Below are 20,039 nucleotides of genomic sequence, written 5' to 3'. Positions count from 1 at the left end.
TCCTTTTTTCATCTAACTTTATTTAAGGTATTTATGAGTATAGATTCTAAGTTGGAAGTATTTTTCCTTCTCGGTATTGTCTGCAAGGTTTCATTTCCTTCTGGTTTCAATATTGCAATAGAGAAATCTAAAGCCCTTCTGATTGCTGAACTTCTTTGGTCCCTGGCTTTTGCTTTTTTCCTTCTTTTCCACTGTATCCTGAAATTTCACAGTGATTCCTTCATCAAAGGAATCACTACCTCATCAAAGGATCCTACCTCAGCATGCAAAGGTGCCATATTTTGGCAGTAGTGTGTTCTGAGTCCCATCATCAGAAAAAACCCAGAGGAGCTGACTACAGTTTTAGTCAAAGCGAGTCTTTGTCAATCCATGATAGGCCTTTTCAGTCTGGAAACATGTCCTTCAGTTCCAAAAATTTTTCTTGAAGTGCTTATTTTCTCTCATCTCTTTTGCGCTGTTTCATTTACTAAAATTCCTATTATTTTGTTAGAACTCCTGTACTACTCTAACTTTATTTTTTTCTCTCTCATTTTTCATCTTTTTGCCTTTTTACTATACTTCCTGGGAGATTTTTGTTAACTTTATCGCCTAATCTTACTACATGTTTTTATTTCTGTTCTCAGATTTGTAATTTTCAGAAACTTTTTGTTCCCAAAATGTTCCTTTTATACTAACCTATTCTTGTTTCATAGTTGCAATTTCTTCTTTTTTTGCTAAGGATATTATATTCTGTGGGGTTTGGTTGTTTTGGAAATTTTCTTCTTAACACCCTTTGTTTGCTTGTTCATTTTTATTCACTGCCTTCAACATAACTTTCCTTAGATGCCTAGTAATCCTGATTATCTTCTCATGTTTACTAATTGTGTTCTGATGGAAACTACAGAGCTGTTTGGGAGCTCTGAGAATGTGAGGGGGAGTCTTCCATAGGCTTTAGGCCTCACTGTAGGATAATCTGGATGAGCTCTTCAGTTGGGAACTTTCCAACATTGGTATCGTAGAGCCTTTCTTCCTGAACTGGTAAAATAACTTAGAAAAAGACTCTTCTAATCTTCATGTAGCGTAAAGGCCTGGCTGCCAGAATTATAGAATCTGAGTGTGGAAAGAAGGCATAGGAATCTACATATATTCTTGTAATCTTCCTTTTTTTTAGTATATTGTCACTTCCTCCATCTATGCCTCTGTTTTACCCTCTTCAAAGATTAAACCTCCAGCATTTCCCTTAGTGAGATTGGGGCACTTCTCAACTCCAAGTGGGAAGAGACTCTGAGGATCTGAATGTTTGTTAAAAAGACTTTCAACAGACTTCTTATTTCAGCCACCTTCCTTCCACTTCACCCTCCACTTCCAGATTTCCTAAATCCTTAGACTTTGAGGAATTCTGCAGTGCAAATCTGATTGGTTCTCAGCTTTCCCTGCTGCTTATTTAGGCTTCCATTTTCTCCTGTCTGATAAGTCACTTATCACTCATCTATATGTCATCACATTTACCCTATTCCCACAAAATATTCCATTATTGGGAAGATTTATTAAGTATATTTCAAGCATGGCTGGGTACAGTGGCTCCCGCCTGTAATCCCAGCACTTTGGGAGGCCAAGGTGGGCAGATCACTTGAGGTCAGGAGTTTGAGACCACCCTGGCCAACATGGTGAAACCCCATCTCTACTAAAAATACAAAAATTAGCCAGGCATGGTGGCGGGCACCTGTAGTCCCAGCTACTCGGGAGGCTGAGGCAGGAGAATTGCTTGAACCTGAGAGGCAGAGATTGCAGTGAGCCAAGATTACACCACTGCACTCCAGTCTGGGCAACAGAGTGAGACCCTGTCTCAAAAAAAAAAAAAAAATTATATATCTAGAGATATATATATTCCAAGCACATAAAAACTCAATACTGACTAGAATAGCAGGTAATTATCCTATTAAACTAAATAAAGTATAATTTAAACCATATTCCTTCAGACATTTATTGCTATTTGTTGTGATTTATTTATGTAAAATGTAAAATGCCCAACCCAAAGTAGTGTAAGGATTAAATGTGTAATACGTGTAAATCCCTGAAGACACTGCCTGGTACATGGAAAGCAATCTATTACTAAAATTAACTACTACTAAGTGCCAAGTACTGAGTGTATAAAAATGAAAATTAGATAAGAGTCCTGCCTTTCTGGAACTCATAACCTTGTGAGGTAGAATAGTAAACAAAACAATGTGAAGCCTACAGAATAACATATAATTCAAAGTAGAAGAAGAATATAGAGGCAACGGTGACCAGTACAGAGAATTAAGTCTGTATATTGCTGAGAAGTCAGGGGGGCTTTGCAGAACAGATTATTTGAACTCAGCTTTTTGTTTATCTGGTTTATTGTTGGCATAGTTACAAAACAATATAAATGTAAATAAGAATTTTTGAAATAAAATACCTGTCATACTTTAAAAGTATTATAATCAGTTTTGTCAACAAAAACTGAAAATTGGAGGAAAGGAAAAAGGAAATAAAAGCATGTTAAATTTCTTATATAGGGTAAAATTTATAAAAAACAGCTCTGTCTTAAAATTTTTAATTAGAGAGAAAAAAATAGATTAAAGAGTCTTTTTCTGATTTGCATTTCTCTGATGGCCAGTGATGATGAGCATTTTTTCATATGTCTTTTGGCTGCATAAATGTCTTCTTTTGAGAGTGTCTGTTCATATCCTTTGCCCACTTTTTGATGGGGTTGTTAGTTTTTTTCTTGTAAATTTGTTGGAGTTCATTGTAGATTCTGGATATTAGCCCTTTGTCAGATGAGTAGATTGCAGAACTTTTCTCCCATTCTGTAGGTTGCCTGTTCACTCTGATGGTAGTTTCTTTTGCTGTGCAGAAGCTCTTAACCACAATGAGATACCATCTCACACCAGTTAGAATGGCAATCATTAAAAAGTCAGGAAACAACAGGTGCTGGAGAGGATGTGGAGAAATAGGAACACTTTTACAGTGTTGGTGGGACTGTAAACCAGTTCAACCATTGTGGAAGTCAGTGTGGCGATTCCTCAGGGATCTAGAACTAGAAATACCATTTGACCCAGCAATCCCATTACTGGGTACATACCCAAAGGATTATAAATCATGCTGCTATAAAGACACATGCACACATATGTTTATAGCAGCACTATTCACAATAGCAAAGACGTGGAACCAACCCAAATGTCCAACAATGATAGACTGGATTAAGAAAATGTGGCACATATACACCATGGAATACTATGCAGCCATAAAAAAGGATGAGTTCATGTCCTTTGTAGGGACATGGATGAAGTTGGAAACCATCATTCTCAGCAAACTATCACAAGGACAAAAAACCAAACACAACATGTTCTCACTCATAGGTGGGAATTGAACAATGAGAACACATGGACACAGCAAGGGGAACATCACACACCGGGGCCTATTGTGGGGTGGGGGGAGGGGGGAGGGATAGCATTTGGAGATATACCTAATGTTTTTTTTTTTTTTTTTCTTCCTGTGGATTTTATTTTTATTTTTATTTATTTATTTATTTTCTCTTGAGACAGAGTCTTACTCTGTTGCCCAGGCTGGAGTGCAGTGGCACGATCTTTGCTCACTGCAACTTCTGCCTCGTAGGTTCAAGCAATTCTCGTGCTTCAGCTTCCCAAGCAACTGGGATTACAAGCATATGCCACCACGCCTGGCTAATTTTTGTATTTTTAGTAGAAACGGGGTTTCACCACATTGGCCAGGCTGGTCTCGAACTCCTGACCTCAGGTGATCCATCCACCTCAGCCTTCCAAAGTGCTGGGATTACAGACGTGAGCCACCATGCCTGGTCTCGTCCTGTGGATTTTTAAAAATAGAACTCATTTTGTTCTAATTTTAATATACCTAATGTTAAATGACGAGTTACTCGGTGCAGCACACCAACGTGGCGCATGTATACATATGTAACTAACGTGCACGTTGTGCACATGTACCCTAAAACTTAAAGTATAATTTTTAAAAAAAAGTCTTTTTCTGACCACCTTCTGCCTGTTAAGAAAGTTTCTTTTAAGCTTTTAGATAATAACTACTAAAATAAATTTTTTACCATTTATTAAGCATGCAACTTTGTGCCATCTACTATGCTAAGCACTTAAATACTTGTCTTTGAAAAGTATATACTGATGCCAGCCTAGGCAACATAAAGAGACCTTGTCTTTACAAAAAAATAAAAATAAATTAGCCAAGTGTGGTGGCACACACTTGTGTTCCCAACTACTCGGGAGGCTGAAGTGGGAGAATTGCTTGAGCCCAGGAGGTCGAGGCTGCAGTGAGCCAGGATCATGCCACCACACTTCAGCCTGGGTGAGAACAGCTTGGAAAACATAGCAAGACCTTGACCTATCTCAAAAATAAATAAACATATATGTATATGTGAGTGTGTGTGTGTGTGTGTGTGTGTGTTTGTGTATATATAAACTGATGTAAACATATAATAATGTAGGAAAATACAATATAATAAGTTAAGAATTCAAAAAATCAGGTATTAAAACAATATCACAGTTTTGTTTTTAAAATATAAATATGCATAGAAAATCAAAAAATACATATTCTGTAATAATGAAAGCACTCCCTCTGAGGAATAGAAATGATTGTTGATGTTCATTTCTTTTAAACACTTTCCTTTTCTATTTTCCAAATTTGTTAAAATTGGTGCTTATTATTTATAAAATAAGAAAAATGGTAGGAGGCCGGACGAGGTGGCTCATGCCTGTAATCCCAGCACTTTGGGAGGCCGAGGTGGTAGGATTGCTTGAGTCTAAGAGTTCAAGACCAGCCTGGTCAATATTGTGAGATCCTGTCTCTACAAAAAATAAAAATAAAAATAAATTAGCCAGGCTTGGTGGCCCACACCTGTGGTTCCAGCTACTCAGGAGGCTGAGGTGGGAGAGTCACTTGAGCCCAGAAGATTGAGCCTGCAGTAACCTGTGATCCTGCCTTTGCACTGCAGCCTGGGCAACAGAGTGAGACCCTGTCTCAAAAAAAGAAAAGAAAAAGGGTGGGAAAAGTATTAAATTTTACTTCAGAGTGAGAATCTTGGTTTAGTTAAAGGAGAGAATTTTCTAATGATAATTTTCAGTGGGTTCAAGAAAAAAAAAAAAGAAGCTTTTTAACTCATCTGTTTATTTGTGTATAAAGATAAGGATAGAGAAGAATTTACTTCTCAAAATTTCTCCTAAGCTTGAGTTCATAATTGTTATTATTCCTTATTTCTTCTTTCAACCAGAGTTCTATATACACCTGGCCACACTGATGATCATATGGCTCTACTCTTAGAAGAGGAAAATGCTATCTTTTCTGGAGATTGCATCCTAGGGGAAGGAACAACCGTATTTGAAGACCTCTATGATTATATGAACTCTTTAAAAGAGTTATTGAAAATCAAAGCTGATATTATATATCCAGGTGGGTAATTTTTTAATTTTTTTGTATTTTTATATTTTTAAATAGAGACAAGGTCTTGCTATGTTTTCCAGGCTGTTCTCAAACTCCTGACCTCAAGCAGTCCTCCGACCTCAACCTCCCAAAGCACTGGGTTTACAGGCATGCCAAAGTGCGTAGTTTTTCAAACCTAGCAAACCATTTGTGTCAAATGATGAGGAAGGTTCATTTTGGCTTGTCTCTGTATGTATTTGGCCTTGAAGAGATAACATATAAGGCCAGGCTCAGTGGCTCACATCTGTAGTCCCAGCACTTTGGGATGCCAAGGCGGGCAGATTATGAGGTCAGGAGTTCAAGACCAGCCTGGCCAACATGGTGAAACCCCATCTCTACTAAAAATAAAAAAATTAGCTGAGTATGTTGGCGAACACCTGTAATCCCAGCTACTTGGGAGGCTGAGACAGGAGAATCGCTTGAACCTGGGAGGTGGAAGTTGCAGTCAGCCGAGATCGCACCACTGCATGCCAGCCTGGGTGACAGAAGCAAGACTCTGTCTGGGGGGAAAAAAAAAACATATAAACTACTTCTTTAAAATATATCCCTCTTTGAGAGGCCTAGGTGGGCAGATTACCTGAGGTCAGGAGTTCGAGACCAGCCTGGCCAACACGGTGAAACCCTGTCTCTACTAATAATACAAAAATTACCCAGGCGTGGTGGCAGGTACCTATAATCCCAGCTACTCGGGAGGCTGTGGCAGGAGAGTTGCTTGAACCTGGGAGGTGGAGGTTGCAGTGAGCCAAGATCTGTCATTGCACTCCAGCCTGGGCAACAGAGCGAAACTATGTCTCCAAAAAAAAAAAAAAAAAGAAAGAAAATACACCCCTAAGTCCTGTCTAGCTGTGCAGTTAAACTTAAAGAGAAGGCCAAGAGCCGTAACTTTTGATAAAGATATGAGGGTTATTTTTCAACATACAGTTATTAATAGAACTGTTAAAAAGAAATAAACTTACATTGAAATGGGAAAATATTTTCATTCCATAAACCAGTTATTTTTGTTAACTCGATTTGTATTTGGACCACATTTTAGCTGTGTAACTTTGGGTAATGTTTGACCTCTGAGCTTTAGTTTTTTTTAATTTACAGTATTGAAATACCAGTAGCTTCTATATCAACTGTAAAATGGTATCTTTATTTCCATTCTCCGGAAAAAGAAACATGTTAGTGTCTCAGATCTCACTAGACTGTTCTACAATATCAATCTCCCCTTCATCTTAAGAGCTAAGAAATGGCCAGGCGCAGTGGCTCACGCCTGTAATTCCAGCACTTTGGGAGGCCAAGGCAGGCAGATCACCTGAGGTCAGGAGTTCAAGACCAGCCTGGCCAACATGGCGAAACCCCATCCCTACTAAAAATACAAAAATTAGCCAAGCGTCTTGGTGGGCACCTGTAATCCCAGCTTCTCAAGAAGCTGAGGCAGGAAAATCACCTGAACCTGGGAGGCGGAGGTTGCAGTGAGCAGAGATCACGCAACAGAGTGAGACTCCTTCTCAAAAAAAAAAAAAAAAAAAAAAAAAAGCTAAGAAAGACACAGGACCCAACAAAAAGGCCCAAAAGGAAAAAAGGACTAGGTCACTTAATTTTCTAAGTTCTTCTAACTTGCTCCTAACCAAGCCATTGAAAGATCCATCCATCCAGTATCTTCAACACATTTACACTCTGCGATGAGTTCCTACTGCTGGGGGAATAGAAAACATACAGTAGAGCTGGGCATTTAGATTAATATGATGACGTTAAAGGATTGCGGGCTGATAGCTTTGGGGGGGTTTGTTTGTTTGTTTTGCTTTGCTTTTGCTAAAGACAGCTATTTTTAAAGCGAAGAGGGCAGACGTTCAGTGAATTCACATTCAAGCTAAGCTAATGAGAGGCTACCTAGTAAAGATTCTAGAGTGCTTTAGTGAATCCAGTGAATGGGCTTACTAGCACAGCAGTTGTTTATATGTAAATTATGCTCTGTAGCCATAGCTACCATATATTAAAGCCTTCTAGCCATCAGGTTTTGTGTAGGGGCCTTTACAATTGACATCCTCACCAAAACCCTGTAAAGTAAGTAGTGGTTTCCTCACCACACAGCAGAAGAAACAGCTTAGAGAGATTTAGATACTTCCTCATTTATTAGCCACACAGCAAATAAATGATAGGTCTGTGTCTAACCAGACCCCATAATAGGTTAGCCTGCTTCTGGATATTTTGTTCTCAAATATTTGAGAACATCATTCTTGCAGACTTATATAATATATAATATTAATGTGTACTGTCTTAAAGGGGAAGTAAATTATAGTATAACTTAATCTGGGTTGTCAAAATTTCTGACATACATAAGCCTATACATAGGATTCTTAAAGTTTTACTGTGGGTCTTGTGAATTTTTAATAGAGCTTGGTCATGTACATCAAACTGCTTTTTACATTGTCCTTTGCAGTATTTTATAAGCTTAGCCTAATGGTCAAGAACACAGAGTGGTTAAGAGATCCTGTCAGAATCCTAACTCCACCCCTTCTTAGCTATATAACTGTGGACAGATTATTTACCCTCCATATGTCTCAGTTTCTGCCATAAGAAATGTGTAATAATTGTACCTACTTCATGGGATTCTTGTAAGAATAATGTATGTAAAACATTTAGGGCAGTGCCTAGCACATAGTGAGCACTCCATAAACATTACCTATTGTTATTATTGTAGTTGCTATTTTTATTGCTGTGTTTTATTGTTAAATTTTTATTCCATATTTTTAGTGTACACAGTATTTTCTATAGATTGTATTTGCTATAATTTTCTAATTGGGGGGCATTGTATATAATTTTTAAATCTCTTTCACCTGTATAGCTTTCCAAATAGTTCATATTTGAGATTTAGTATACTTTTTCGATATATCATATGAATTATTTTTAAATAGAGTGAGTTAGCTTCTGTTGTACTTAGTATTTTTTTATCTGGCTGAAGTAACTCTTATAATTATTTTAATTCAGGACATGGCCCAGTAATTCATAATGCTGAAGCTAAAATTCAACAATACATTTCTCACAGAAATATTCGAGAGCAACAAATACTTACATTATTTCGTGAGAACTTTGAGAAATCATTTACAGTAATGGAGCTTGTAAAAATTATTTACAAGGTAATTTTCAGTTTTCTTATTTGTATGTAGCCACAAATGTATTAGAATTATCTATTTAGTAGACTATAGAAACGATAAACTTATATCCCAGATCAGAAGTTATGCCACTTTTCTAGATTCGAGACCAGCAGCCTAAACTTTCTACAGTGCTAAAATTCAACAAAAACTGGCCTTAGAGAACAAAGATAGCCATTTCAAGCCATCATTGAACTTTATATACTTAACTATGTAGGAGAAACTGCCTAACTATGTAGGAGAAACTACCAACAGCCTGATGATTACATTTTGTAATAATTTTTGCATTATTCTAGCCATCTTGATTATCTCGTGTCCTAGCCTGCACCAAGAGAGGAGGGGTGACCTGCTAGACACAAATATTGGAATGTTAACAGTGAGAAGTAGTGGCAAAGCAGTGAGAAGTAGTAGCAATGCCAAACAATGAAGAAAAAGAAAAAAAAAATCAAAGAACATGAGTAAAGTTAGTATGTAGGGAAAGAGACTTACACCTCACTGGCATCTGAGAATATCACTGTATTGACAGCACTATATAGCAGTCAGTATAATTCAGTTTTTCAGCAAATGTTTATTAGATGTCTGCTGTGTAGGCAGCATAGCTTAGAGGTTAAAAATGTAAGCTTTTGTGGCCAGGCATGGTGGCTTACCCCTGTAATCCCAGTATTTTGGGAGGTTAAGTGGGAGGTTTGCTTCAGCCCAGGAGTCCGAGACAAGCTTCGGCAACATAGTGAGACCTCATCTCTACAAAAAATTTATTAAATGAGCCAGGCATCATGGAACATGCCTGTGATCCCAGCTGCTCGGGTGGTTGAGATGGGAGGATCACATGAGCCTGGGAAGTCAAGGCTGCAGTGAGCCAACATCGCACCGTTGCACACCAGCCTAGGTGACAGTGCAAGACTGTATCTCAAAAACTTTTATTTTTGAGACGGAGTTTCACTCTTGTTGCCCAGGCTGGAGTGCAATGGCGCCATCTTGTCTCACCACAACCTCTGCCTCCCGGGTTCACGCAATTCTCTTGCCTCAGCCTCCCGAGTAGCTGGGATTACAGGCATGTGCCACCATACCCAGCTAATTTTGTATTTTCAGTAGAGATGGTGTTTCTCAATGTTGTTCAGACTGGTCTCAAACTCCCGACCTCAGGTGATCCACCCGCCTCAGCCTCCCAAAGTGCTGGGATTACAGGCGTGAGTCACTGTGCCCGGCCCAAAAACTTTTTTAAAAAAATTAAATTTAAATTAAAATATACAAAGATATTACCCTGTAACCTAATAAATAAATTATAGGGCCAACTCTCTGTAGCATCATGAAAATTTTCTAAGAATAATGTTTACATTTATTCATTCATAAAATATTAATGTGTTTCTGCTACGTATTATTATGCTAAATACTGAATATTCAGTAATGAACAAAACAGATACTGCTACTGGGCCAGGCACGGTGACTCACGCCTGTAATCCCAGCACTTTGGGAGGCTGAGGCGGGTGGATCACCTGAGGTCGGGAGTTTGAGACCAGTCTGAACAACATTGAGAAACACCATCTCTACTGAAAATACAAAATTAGCTGGGTATGGTAGCACATGCCTGTAATCCTAGCTACTCAGGAGGCTGAGGCACGAGAATAGTTTGAACCTGGGATGTGGAGGTTGCAGTGAGCCGAGATTGCGTCATTGCACTCCAGCCTAGGTGACAAGAGTGAAACTCTGTCTCAAAAAAAAAAAAAAGAAAAGATACTGCTACTGTCTTTATGGTGCTTACAACCTATTCTATCTATAGGAGTATATATAGAATATAAAACAAGATGTATACAAAGTGAAATTGTTAAAAATGTGTTTAAGATAGGCCAGGCACAGTGGCTCACGCCTGTAATCCCAGCACTTTGGGAGGCCGAGGCGGGCAGATCACAAGGTCAAGAGATCGAGACCATTCTGGCCAACATGGTGAAACCCCGTCTCTACTAAAAGTACAAAAATTAGCTGGGTGTGGTGGCGCTCGCCTGCAGTCCCAGCTACTCGGGAGGCTGAGGCAGGATAATTGCTTGAACCCGGAGGCGGAGGTTGTAGTGAGCCGAGATGCACCACTGCATTCCAGTGTGGCGACAGAGCGAGACTCTGTCTCAAAAAAAAAAAATGTGTTTAAGATAAACTTTTGTTACATTTTGCTTTTCTTCAAAGCTTTCAAAAAAATTAACTGTGTTCTTTTTTAAAAAATAGGAATTTTTTTCACCTTCATTTTTCTTTTAGAATACTCCTGAGAATTTACATGAAATGGCTAAACATAATCTCTTACTTCATTTGAAAAAACTAGAGAAAGAAGGAAAAATATGTGAGTATGCTTCCAAATTTTCTTCTATTACCAGCATTTAAAATATTTTTACAGATGCCTTAGTTTCCTTCGAGGAAAAATAATACTCATCAGAGTTCTCCCATGAATATCACTTTAAGTTGGAGGGACAGGCGCTAGGAAGGTCAGTAGCACAGGGCCAGTTGGAACCAAAAGCTCCCATGGGAATTAGAATCTCAGTTGGAATTCCAATCCTTACCCACCAGAATGGCAATCAAAGACATGTAGTAGGAAGATAACTTCTCTTCTCCCAGACCCGAAAACCATGAAGAATTTTACATGTGGTAGATTTGGGAACAACCAAAGGTTTTAAACAGTGGTAAAGGTAGTAAACTCAGAGATGTCAAAGCAGTAATTATGTAATTATTTTCTAGTGTTAGTTTGTCAAACTAATAATCTTTATAGAAATGTAATCCTTAAAATCCAGAATTCTAAGCTTGAATTTGATGTAGAAGCCTTAGCAATGTTTTTACATGTACCGAAAATACCCAACTTTATATTGAGCAACAAAATTATTTTAAGAATGAATGCTTTTTCTAGCCACAAGGTAACTTAAAATCCAGTGCATTTACTTATCTATTGTTAAATTTTTACTCTCTGATTTTCTTTCTACAGTTAGCAACACGGATCCTGACAAGAAATGGAAAGCTCATCTTTAGTTTCAGATTAAAGAAAGCTTTGTTTTATTTTGCTTTGAGAGAATGGTATGTTTTCTTAACTATAGGTTATTTTATAGAGAATATAAAAGTATAAAACATTAAAAATAACCCTAGATATACTTTAAAATAATGTTATATTTATGCTAAAATATGTAAATTACACTATACAACCATATGATAGGTTATTTCTCTAACCTTGGTCTTCTAACGTTTTACCAAAAATTCATAATCTAATAGTTTTTCAGTTTTCAATAGATTAAATAAAATGGTTACTTTAAAAATAATAAAATTTATCTAATTTAAAGTTGATATTATTTTTGGTCATTAGTTATCTATTACTAGTGATCAGTAATACTGTTTTCTATAGCTACTTTGTTTAACAGCACAGATTTCTATGCACCTTTACTCTTTCCTCAACCCTTGTCTGTATCTGTACATAATTGCTTTGTCTTGATGTTTCTATCAATTATATCATGACTATCTATTGGTTCCATAACTCTGTATCATGTGTATTTTCTTATTCTGGTATACCACAAATGATTGATGCAAATGAATTTTTGGTGATTGAAAAATATTAAATTCCCAATTTAAAGTATTATATGATAAATAATTATTTCTGTAATCCATTAATGTAACCAACATACTTTCCAAGTTTAAATCTTAGTATGTAAATAGTCATCAGCTTATACGTGAATTAGGTACGAAAAGTTTACATTTAAATTAAAGGATTATAAGATAGGGCATTTTTTATATTTTTATATAAGTAGTATTCTTGTATAGTGGTTAGGTTCACAAGGTAGTCCACCAATGCTTACTTAATTTATACAGTTCTCAAACTACAATACTAAAATAAGCCCAGAATCCTGAGTGTATTTTTACTCTTCCCTAAAGAGTGAGACTTAAAAAATTTTTTTTGTTTTATTTGTTTGCTTTTGAGACAGTCTCTCTCTCTGTCACCCAGGCTGGAGTGCAATTGCACAATCTCTGCTCACTGCAGTCTCTACCTCCCAGGTTCAAGCAGTCCTCCCACCTCAGCCTCCTGAATAGCTGGGACTACAGGCACATAGCACCACACCTGGCTAATGTTTTTATTTTTTATACAGACAGAATCTCACTATGTTGCCTAGGCTGGTCTTGAACTCCTGGGCTCAAGCAGTCCCCCTGCTTCAGCCTCCCAGAGTGCTGGGATGATAGGCATGAGCTACCACACCCAGCCAGACTTAAAATTTTTTTAATTTTCTTTGGCAGCTTCACCTCTTTCTGCCTCTTTTCCCAAGGTCCCTAGCATTTTCATCCTAATACACTTATTCTCATGCTTTGAAGACCTAGACCCATATTCCTAGAACTGGTTCTTATTACAAAATAACTATAAACTCAAAAACAAAAGCAACCTGATTGAAAAATAGACAAAGAACTTGAATAGACATTTCTCCAAAAAAGATATACAAGTGGCCCATAAGCACATGAAAAGATATTCATCATTAGATAAATGTTAAAACCCTGAGATACCACTTCAGGCCCATTAGGATAGCTGTTATTAAAAATTAAAAATTTTTTTAAAAAAACAGAAAATAACAAGTGTTGGCAAGAATGTGGAGGAATTAGAACCCTTGGGCATTGCTGATAGGAACATAAAATAGTGTAGCCACTATGGAAAACAGTATGATACTTCCTCAAAAAAACCTTTAGAATTACCATATGATCAGCAATTTATCTTCTGACTATATACCCAAAAAATTAAAAGCAGCGACTTGAACAGACGTTTGTACATCCATGTTCACAGCAACTTTATTCACAATAGCCAAAAGATGGAAGCAACCTAAATGTCCATTGAAGGATGACTGGATAAATAAAATGTGGTATACACATAACAGCAGAATATTATTTCTTCTTAAAAAGGAGGCAAATTCTGACATGGGCTACAACATAGATGAACCTTGAAGACATTATGCTAAGTGATATTAGCCTGTCACAAAAGGATAAATAGTATACAATAGTACTTATAGGAGGTGCGTAGAGTAGTCAAATTCATACAGACAGAAAGAAGAATGGTGGATATCAGGGACTAGGAGGAAGGGGAAGTGGGAAAATAGTGTTTCATGTAAGAAGTTTTGCAGTTTGGGTAGATGAAAAGAGTTCTGGGGATAGGTGGTAATGGTGATGGCAAAACACTGTCAATGTACTTAATGTCACTGAATGATACTGTGTTAGGGTTCTCCAGAGGGGCAGAACCAATAATATAAATGTATATATAAAAGGGAGGTTATTAGGGAGAATTGGCTTACACAGTTACAAGACAAAATCCCACAATAGGCTATCTGCAAGCTGGGGAAAAAGAGAAGCCGGTAGCCTGGCTCGGTGCAAGTCCAAAAGCCTCAAAACCAGGGAAGCCGACAGTGCAGCCAAGGCTGAGGCCAAAGGATTTATTCTTTTTGTGTGTGTGACAGAGTCTCACTGTGTTGTCCAGGCTAGAGTGTGGTGGGGCGATTTCAGCTCCCTGCAACCTCTGCCTCCTGGATTCATGCGATTCTCCTGCTTCAGCCTCCCGAATTGCTAGGATTATAGCCCCAGCTAATTTTTCTATTTTTAGTAGAAACTGAACTGGTTCTTATTAGAACTATATTTTTAGTTTCACCATGTTGACCAGGCTGGTCTCAAACTCCAGGATTCATTCTTGATATGCCTCTCTTCCTCCTCTTGTAACCAAATCTTCACCAAGTACCTAATGCCTGTTCCACCTCCAGAATGTATCACTACCTCTTACCCCACCAATACTCCTTAGTCCAGGCCATGGTCCTCTCTTGCCTGAACTAGTGCAATCAATTCTGGGCTTCCTACTTCTATTCTTGGAGGAAGTTGGGGAACAGGGGTGAGAAGGGCATTCTGAGCTGAGGAAATCTTACGTAAAAGCCATGGAATCATTGTCTTTTTATAGTACCGTGGCCCACTTCAAATATTGCAGGCTGCAATTAGATATATTGGAAGAGGGGTGATAATGGAAGGCTAGTACATTTATTGTTTATTGAAAGAGTCTAGCAACTGAGAGCTTTAACCAAAACAATGGCATTCATTAAATGTCTGCTTTGTCCTGGGTACTGGGCCAGGCCCTGGGGATACAAAGGTAAACAAAAGAAGCTCATATTTTAGTTATGAAGACATACAATTACCATGTGCTAGAGTAAAGGAAGAGGAGCTAACCTGGCTGGGTCATAGAAAGCTGCTTAGAGGACCCTGAGCTCAGTCTTAAAAGATGAGTACATGGTAGGCAGATGAAGTTAGGGGTATTTGTATGGGAGACAAGAGGAATTGTTCCAATTGGAGGAAATCGTGTATGCACATAAACAGATATGGCAGAGCATCATTTGGTTGGGGAACTAATTTATACAACTAGAATTTATGGTATTGTGTGTTGAGGCCATAGGGATAACAAGAATCTTATGGGAACACAGAATTCACACAGGAAGCAACGTATTGTCATCCAGCCGTGCTTCATACAGATTGGAGTATATATACTTTAGGAATTGGAAAGCAGTTCAGGTTCTGGGGCAATTCTAGTGTTATTTTGTTGTATCCTCACAGCAAGAGTTGGCCCTCTTCTATTACCGTGATTTCATTCCTCTATTCATTTCCATTACTTCAATCACTTTACCTTCCATTCAGAACACCGGAAGTTTTGGCTGACTCATTTTCTGTTTATTCAAGAGTTTCCAAAGCCCGCTTGTTGTCACCTCTGCCTTCTCTCTGCATATCTTTAGCCTCTGTTTGGCAACTGAGTAGCCCTCTTCGTGTCTCAGGTACTGATCTCCTCATAGAAAACAATCTGATTGGTGTGTTTGTTCTCCGTTTGAGAGAATTTTCTTGCCACACTTTCTTATATGTTACTGACCAGCCTTTATGCTGACTGCTCTGGACCAATCATCTGGGACCAGAAGTTTTATCAGAAGGGGACAGGGACCCCATTGAACAGAGGCAGTGGGGAGCATAAGCATTCTGAGATTTGGTCTTTTCAGTATAGTGGGGGAAGGAAAAAAACAGAAGAGGTATCAAGGATTCTAGAATAGGGGATGATAGGATAAATATTTAAGAAGAGGAATAGCACTTAGAAACCTATTAGATATTGAGAGATGGGGGATCAGGCAGAAAGAGAGAAGTCTGGAAGAGCTATAGATTTCTGGCTTGGGCAGCTGGGTAGATGTTGGTAACCAGATTGAGAGAATAGAGGAAATGGGACAGGTAGAGTACAGAAGAGAAGAAAGATGCATTTTACTACAGATACAAGTTTGAAGTACCAGGAAACATCCAAAGGGAGATACCTAGTAGGCACTGAGATATATGGAACTGGAGCTAAGCAGATAAGATATATTTTGTTACAGGTAACAGAAACATTTCAACAAGCTTAAGCAAAAGGGGAAGTTGGTTGGCACATGTAACCAACCTGAGAAGAACAAGGGTAGAGCAGAGCCAGACCTGTGAACAAGAACAGATGTTTACATCCCATCAATACAACCCCACACCTCTCGCCTCTATTTATCTTTGCAGGTAAGAGATCCCACAGTCAACTGGGTTCTTCACATGATGAAGGACGTGGACATGGTTATGGGAGCTCTGGGCTCATGTTACTTTTTTTTTTTTTTTTTGGAGACAGGATCTTGCTGTATCACCCAGGCCGGAGTGCAGTGCCACAAACATGGCTCACTGCAACCTCTGCCTCCCGGGCTTGAGTGATCCTCCTGCCTTAACTTCCCCAGTAGCTGGGACCACAGGTGCAGGCTACCATGCCTGGCTAATTTTTATTTATTTTTTTTTTGTAAAGATAAAGTCTTGCCATGTTGCCCAGGCTGGTCTTGAACTGAGCTCAAGCAGTCCTCCTGCTTCAGTCTCCCAAAGTGCTGGGATTACAGTCATGAGCCCCCATACCTGGCCTCTAGGCTCATATTCTCACCACTCTATAACCAGCAGAAAAAGCTGGTTTGTCTAGCTTCCAGATGAAAAATCCTAGGGGAAGAATTCAGTGATCTATACTGGCTCATTACCCATTCCTTAGACCAGTCCCTGTGGTCAAGGAAACATTAGGTACTGTATTTAGCCCAGCTACCCCGTGGCTGGAGTGAGCAAAATCTGTTCCCAGAAGAAGACTGTCACAGGAAGATTCTGGACGAATATAGTTACCTTACTAAATAACTTTGCTTTCTTTCCAATTTGTGTAAAATATATAATAAATAAATCCAATTTTTCTGCAGCAATTTACAGAATGACTGGGTCAACTCTGTGCAACGTTAATCCTTTCTGTGTATTTCTCTTGCGACTTTGAGTATTTTGAAGTCATCTCCCCAGAAAAAGTTAGTGAAGTGGTTGGTAGCAGGGAAGATAGAATCCTGGAGAACATGTGAAAAGTATCAAAGGCAGATAGTCTTATTTCTGCCACTGCTGTTTATCAGTGGCCCCTCCAAAGTCTGTGCTTATAAACATATCACATCAAAATGAGACCTGCCGCCAATTTTCAAGGAATGTTGGAGAAGGAAAACTCTCATTATATCAGTCTTTCCCTCCTATTCTATTTTTGGGGGTGCTTGGAAGGATACTTTTGCTTTAATTTTTATTTTAAAAAATAGAGATGGGGTTTGCCATGTTGCCCAGGCTGGTCTAGAACTCCTAGACTCAAGCTATCCACCAGCGTTGGCCTCCCAAAGTACTAGGATTATAGGCATGAGCCACCACACCCAGCCAATACTTGTGTTTTGTTAGGGGATATATGTTCAGTATTTGAAATATTGGGGGATCTGTCCCAAGATGGCTGAATAGGAACAGCTCCGGTCTGCAGCTCCCAGTGTGATTGACGCAGAAGATGGGTGATTTCTGCATTTCCAACTGAGGTACCTGGTTCATCTCATTGGGATTGGTTGGACAGTGGGTGCCGCCCACGGAGGGCAAGCTGAAGTGGGGCAGGGTGTCGCCTCACCCAGGAAGTGCAAGGGGTCGGAGGATTTCCCTTTCCTAGCCAAAGGAAGCCGTGACAGACTGTACCTGGAAAAATGGGACACTCCCACCCAAATACAGCAATTTTCCCAAGGTCTTAGCAACCGCCAGACAAGGAGATTCTCTCCTGTGCCTGGCTCGGTGGGTCCCACACCCACGGAGCCTTGCTCACTGCTTGCACAGCAGTCTGAGATCAAACTGCGAGGCAGCAGCTTGGCTGGGGGAGGAGCATCCACCATTGCTGAGGCTTGAGTAGATAAACAAAGCGGCCAGGAAGCTCGAACTGTGCAGAGCCCACCACAGCTCAGCAAGGCCTACTGCCTCTAGACTCCACCTCTATGGGCAGGGCTTAGCTGAACAAAAGGCAGCAGACAACTTCTGCAGACTTAAACATCTGCAGCTCTGACAGCTCTGAAGAGAGCAGTGGTTCTCCCAACATGGTGTGTGAGCTCTGAGAACGGACAGACTGCCACCTCAAGTGGATCCCGGACCCCCGTGTAGCCTAACTGGGAGACACGTCCCAGTAGGGGCCAACAGACACCTCATATAGGCAGGTGCCCTTCTGGGACGGAGCTTCCAGAAGGAAGGATCAGGCAGCAATATTTACTGTTCTGCAATATTTGCTGTTCTGCAGCCTCCACTGCTGATACCCAGGCAAACAGGGTCTGGAGTGGACCTCCAGCAAACTCCAACAGACCTACAGCTGAGGGACCTGTTAGAAGGAAAACTAAAAAACAGAAAGGAATAGCATCAACATCAACAAAAAAGACATCTACACCAAAACCCCATCTGTAGGTCACCAACATCAAAGACCAAAGGTAGATAAAACCACAAAGATGGGGAGAAACTAGAGAAGAAAAGCTGAAAATTCTAAAAATCAGAGCACCTCTTCTCCAAAGGATCACAGCTCCTCGCCAGCAATGGAAGAAAGCTGGGTGGAGAATGACTTTGACGAGTTGACAGAAGTAGGCTTCAGAAGGTTGGTAATAACAAACTTCTCTGAGCTAAATGAACATGTTCGAACCCATCGCAAGGAAGTTATCAACCTTGAAAAAAGGTTAGATGAATGGCTAACTAGAATAAGCAGTGTAGAGAAGAACTTAAATGACCTGATGGAGCTGAAAACCATGGCAAGAGAACATCGTGACACATGCACAAGCTTCAATAGCCAATTCGATCAAATGGAAGAAAGGGTGTCAGTGATTGAAGATCAAATTAATGAAATAAAGTGAGAAGACAAGGTTAGAGAAAAACGAGTAAAAAGAAATGAACAAAGCCTCCAAGAAATACAGGACTATGTGAAAAGACCAAATCTACGTTTCATTGGTGTACCTGAAAGTGATGGGGAGAATGGAAGCAAGTTGGAAAACAGTCTTCAGGATATTATCCAGGAGACCTTCCCCAAGAGACAAAGAAGGCCATTACATAATGGTAAAGAGATCAATTCAACAAGAAGAACTAACTATCCTAAATATATATGCACCCAATACAGGAGCACCCAGATTCATAAAACAAGTTCTTAGAGACCTACAAAGAGACTTAGACTCCCACACAATAATAATGGGAGACTTTAACACCCCACTGTCAATATTAGATCAATTAGTCAGAAAATTAACAAGGATATCCAGGAATTGAACTCAGCTCTGCACCAAGCAGACCTAATAGATATTAACAAAACTCTCCACTGCACATCAACAGAATATACATTCTTCTCAGCACCACATCACACTTATTCCAAAATTGACCACATAATTGGAAGTAAAGCACTCCTCAGAACAGATATCACAGCAAACTGTCTCTCAGATGACAGTGCAATCAAATTAGAACTCAAGATTAAGAAACTCACTCAAAACCGCTCAACTACATGGAAACTGAACAACTTGCTCCTGAATGACTACTGAGTAAATAACGAAATGAAGACAGATATAACGATGTTCTTTGAAACCAATGAGAACAAAGACACAATGTACTGGAATCTCTGGGACACATTTAAAGCAGTATGTAGAGGGAAATTTATAGCACTAAATGCCCACAAGAGAAAGCAGGAAAGATCTAAAATTGACACCCTAACATCACAATTAAAAGAACTACAGAAGCAAGAGCAAACACATTCAAAAACTAGCAGAAGGCAAGAAATAACTAAGATCAGAGCAGAACTGAAAGAGATAGTGACACAAAAAAACCTTCAAAAAATCAATGAATCCAGGAGCTGGTTTTTTGAAAACATCAACAAAATTGATAGACCACTAGCAAGACTAATGAAGAAAAGAGAGAAGAATCAAATAGATGCAATAAAAAATGATAAAGGGGATATCACCACCAATCCCACAGAAATACGAACTACCATCAGAGAATACTATAAACACCTCTACACAAATAAACTAGAAAATCTAGAAGAAATGGATAAATTCCTGGACACATACACGTTCCCAAGACAAAACCAGGAAGAAGTTGAAT

General features: G+C 39.1%; 2 protein-coding genes across 2 annotated transcripts in view; one reads left to right on the top strand and one right to left on the bottom strand.

The window, feature by feature from the left end:
* The window catches only part of LACTB2 (lactamase beta 2), a 32,478-nt gene extending 20,277 nt beyond the window's left edge, over positions 1–12,201 (top strand). The window contains exons 4-7 of the mRNA XM_054498144.2: positions 5,258–5,436; positions 8,440–8,588; positions 10,848–10,929; positions 11,563–12,201. Coding sequence (XP_054354119.1) covers positions 5,258–5,436; positions 8,440–8,588; positions 10,848–10,929; positions 11,563–11,606 — 454 coding nt within the window. The 3' untranslated portion in view covers positions 11,607–12,201. The remainder of the gene's footprint in view (positions 1–5,257; positions 5,437–8,439; positions 8,589–10,847; positions 10,930–11,562) is intronic.
* XKR9 (XK related 9) overlaps positions 1–20,039 on the bottom strand; it is a 125,950-nt gene that overhangs the window by 87,791 nt on the left and 18,120 nt on the right. The gene's annotated exons all lie outside the window — the stretch shown is intronic.

Source organism: Pongo pygmaeus, chromosome 7 (assembly GCF_028885625.2).
Source record: "Pongo pygmaeus isolate AG05252 chromosome 7, NHGRI_mPonPyg2-v2.0_pri, whole genome shotgun sequence".
Taxonomy (NCBI): Eukaryota; Metazoa; Chordata; class Mammalia; order Primates; family Hominidae; genus Pongo; species Pongo pygmaeus.
The sequence above is the reverse complement of the archived record's forward strand: the minus strand, read 5'-3'. Positions and strand labels throughout refer to the sequence as shown.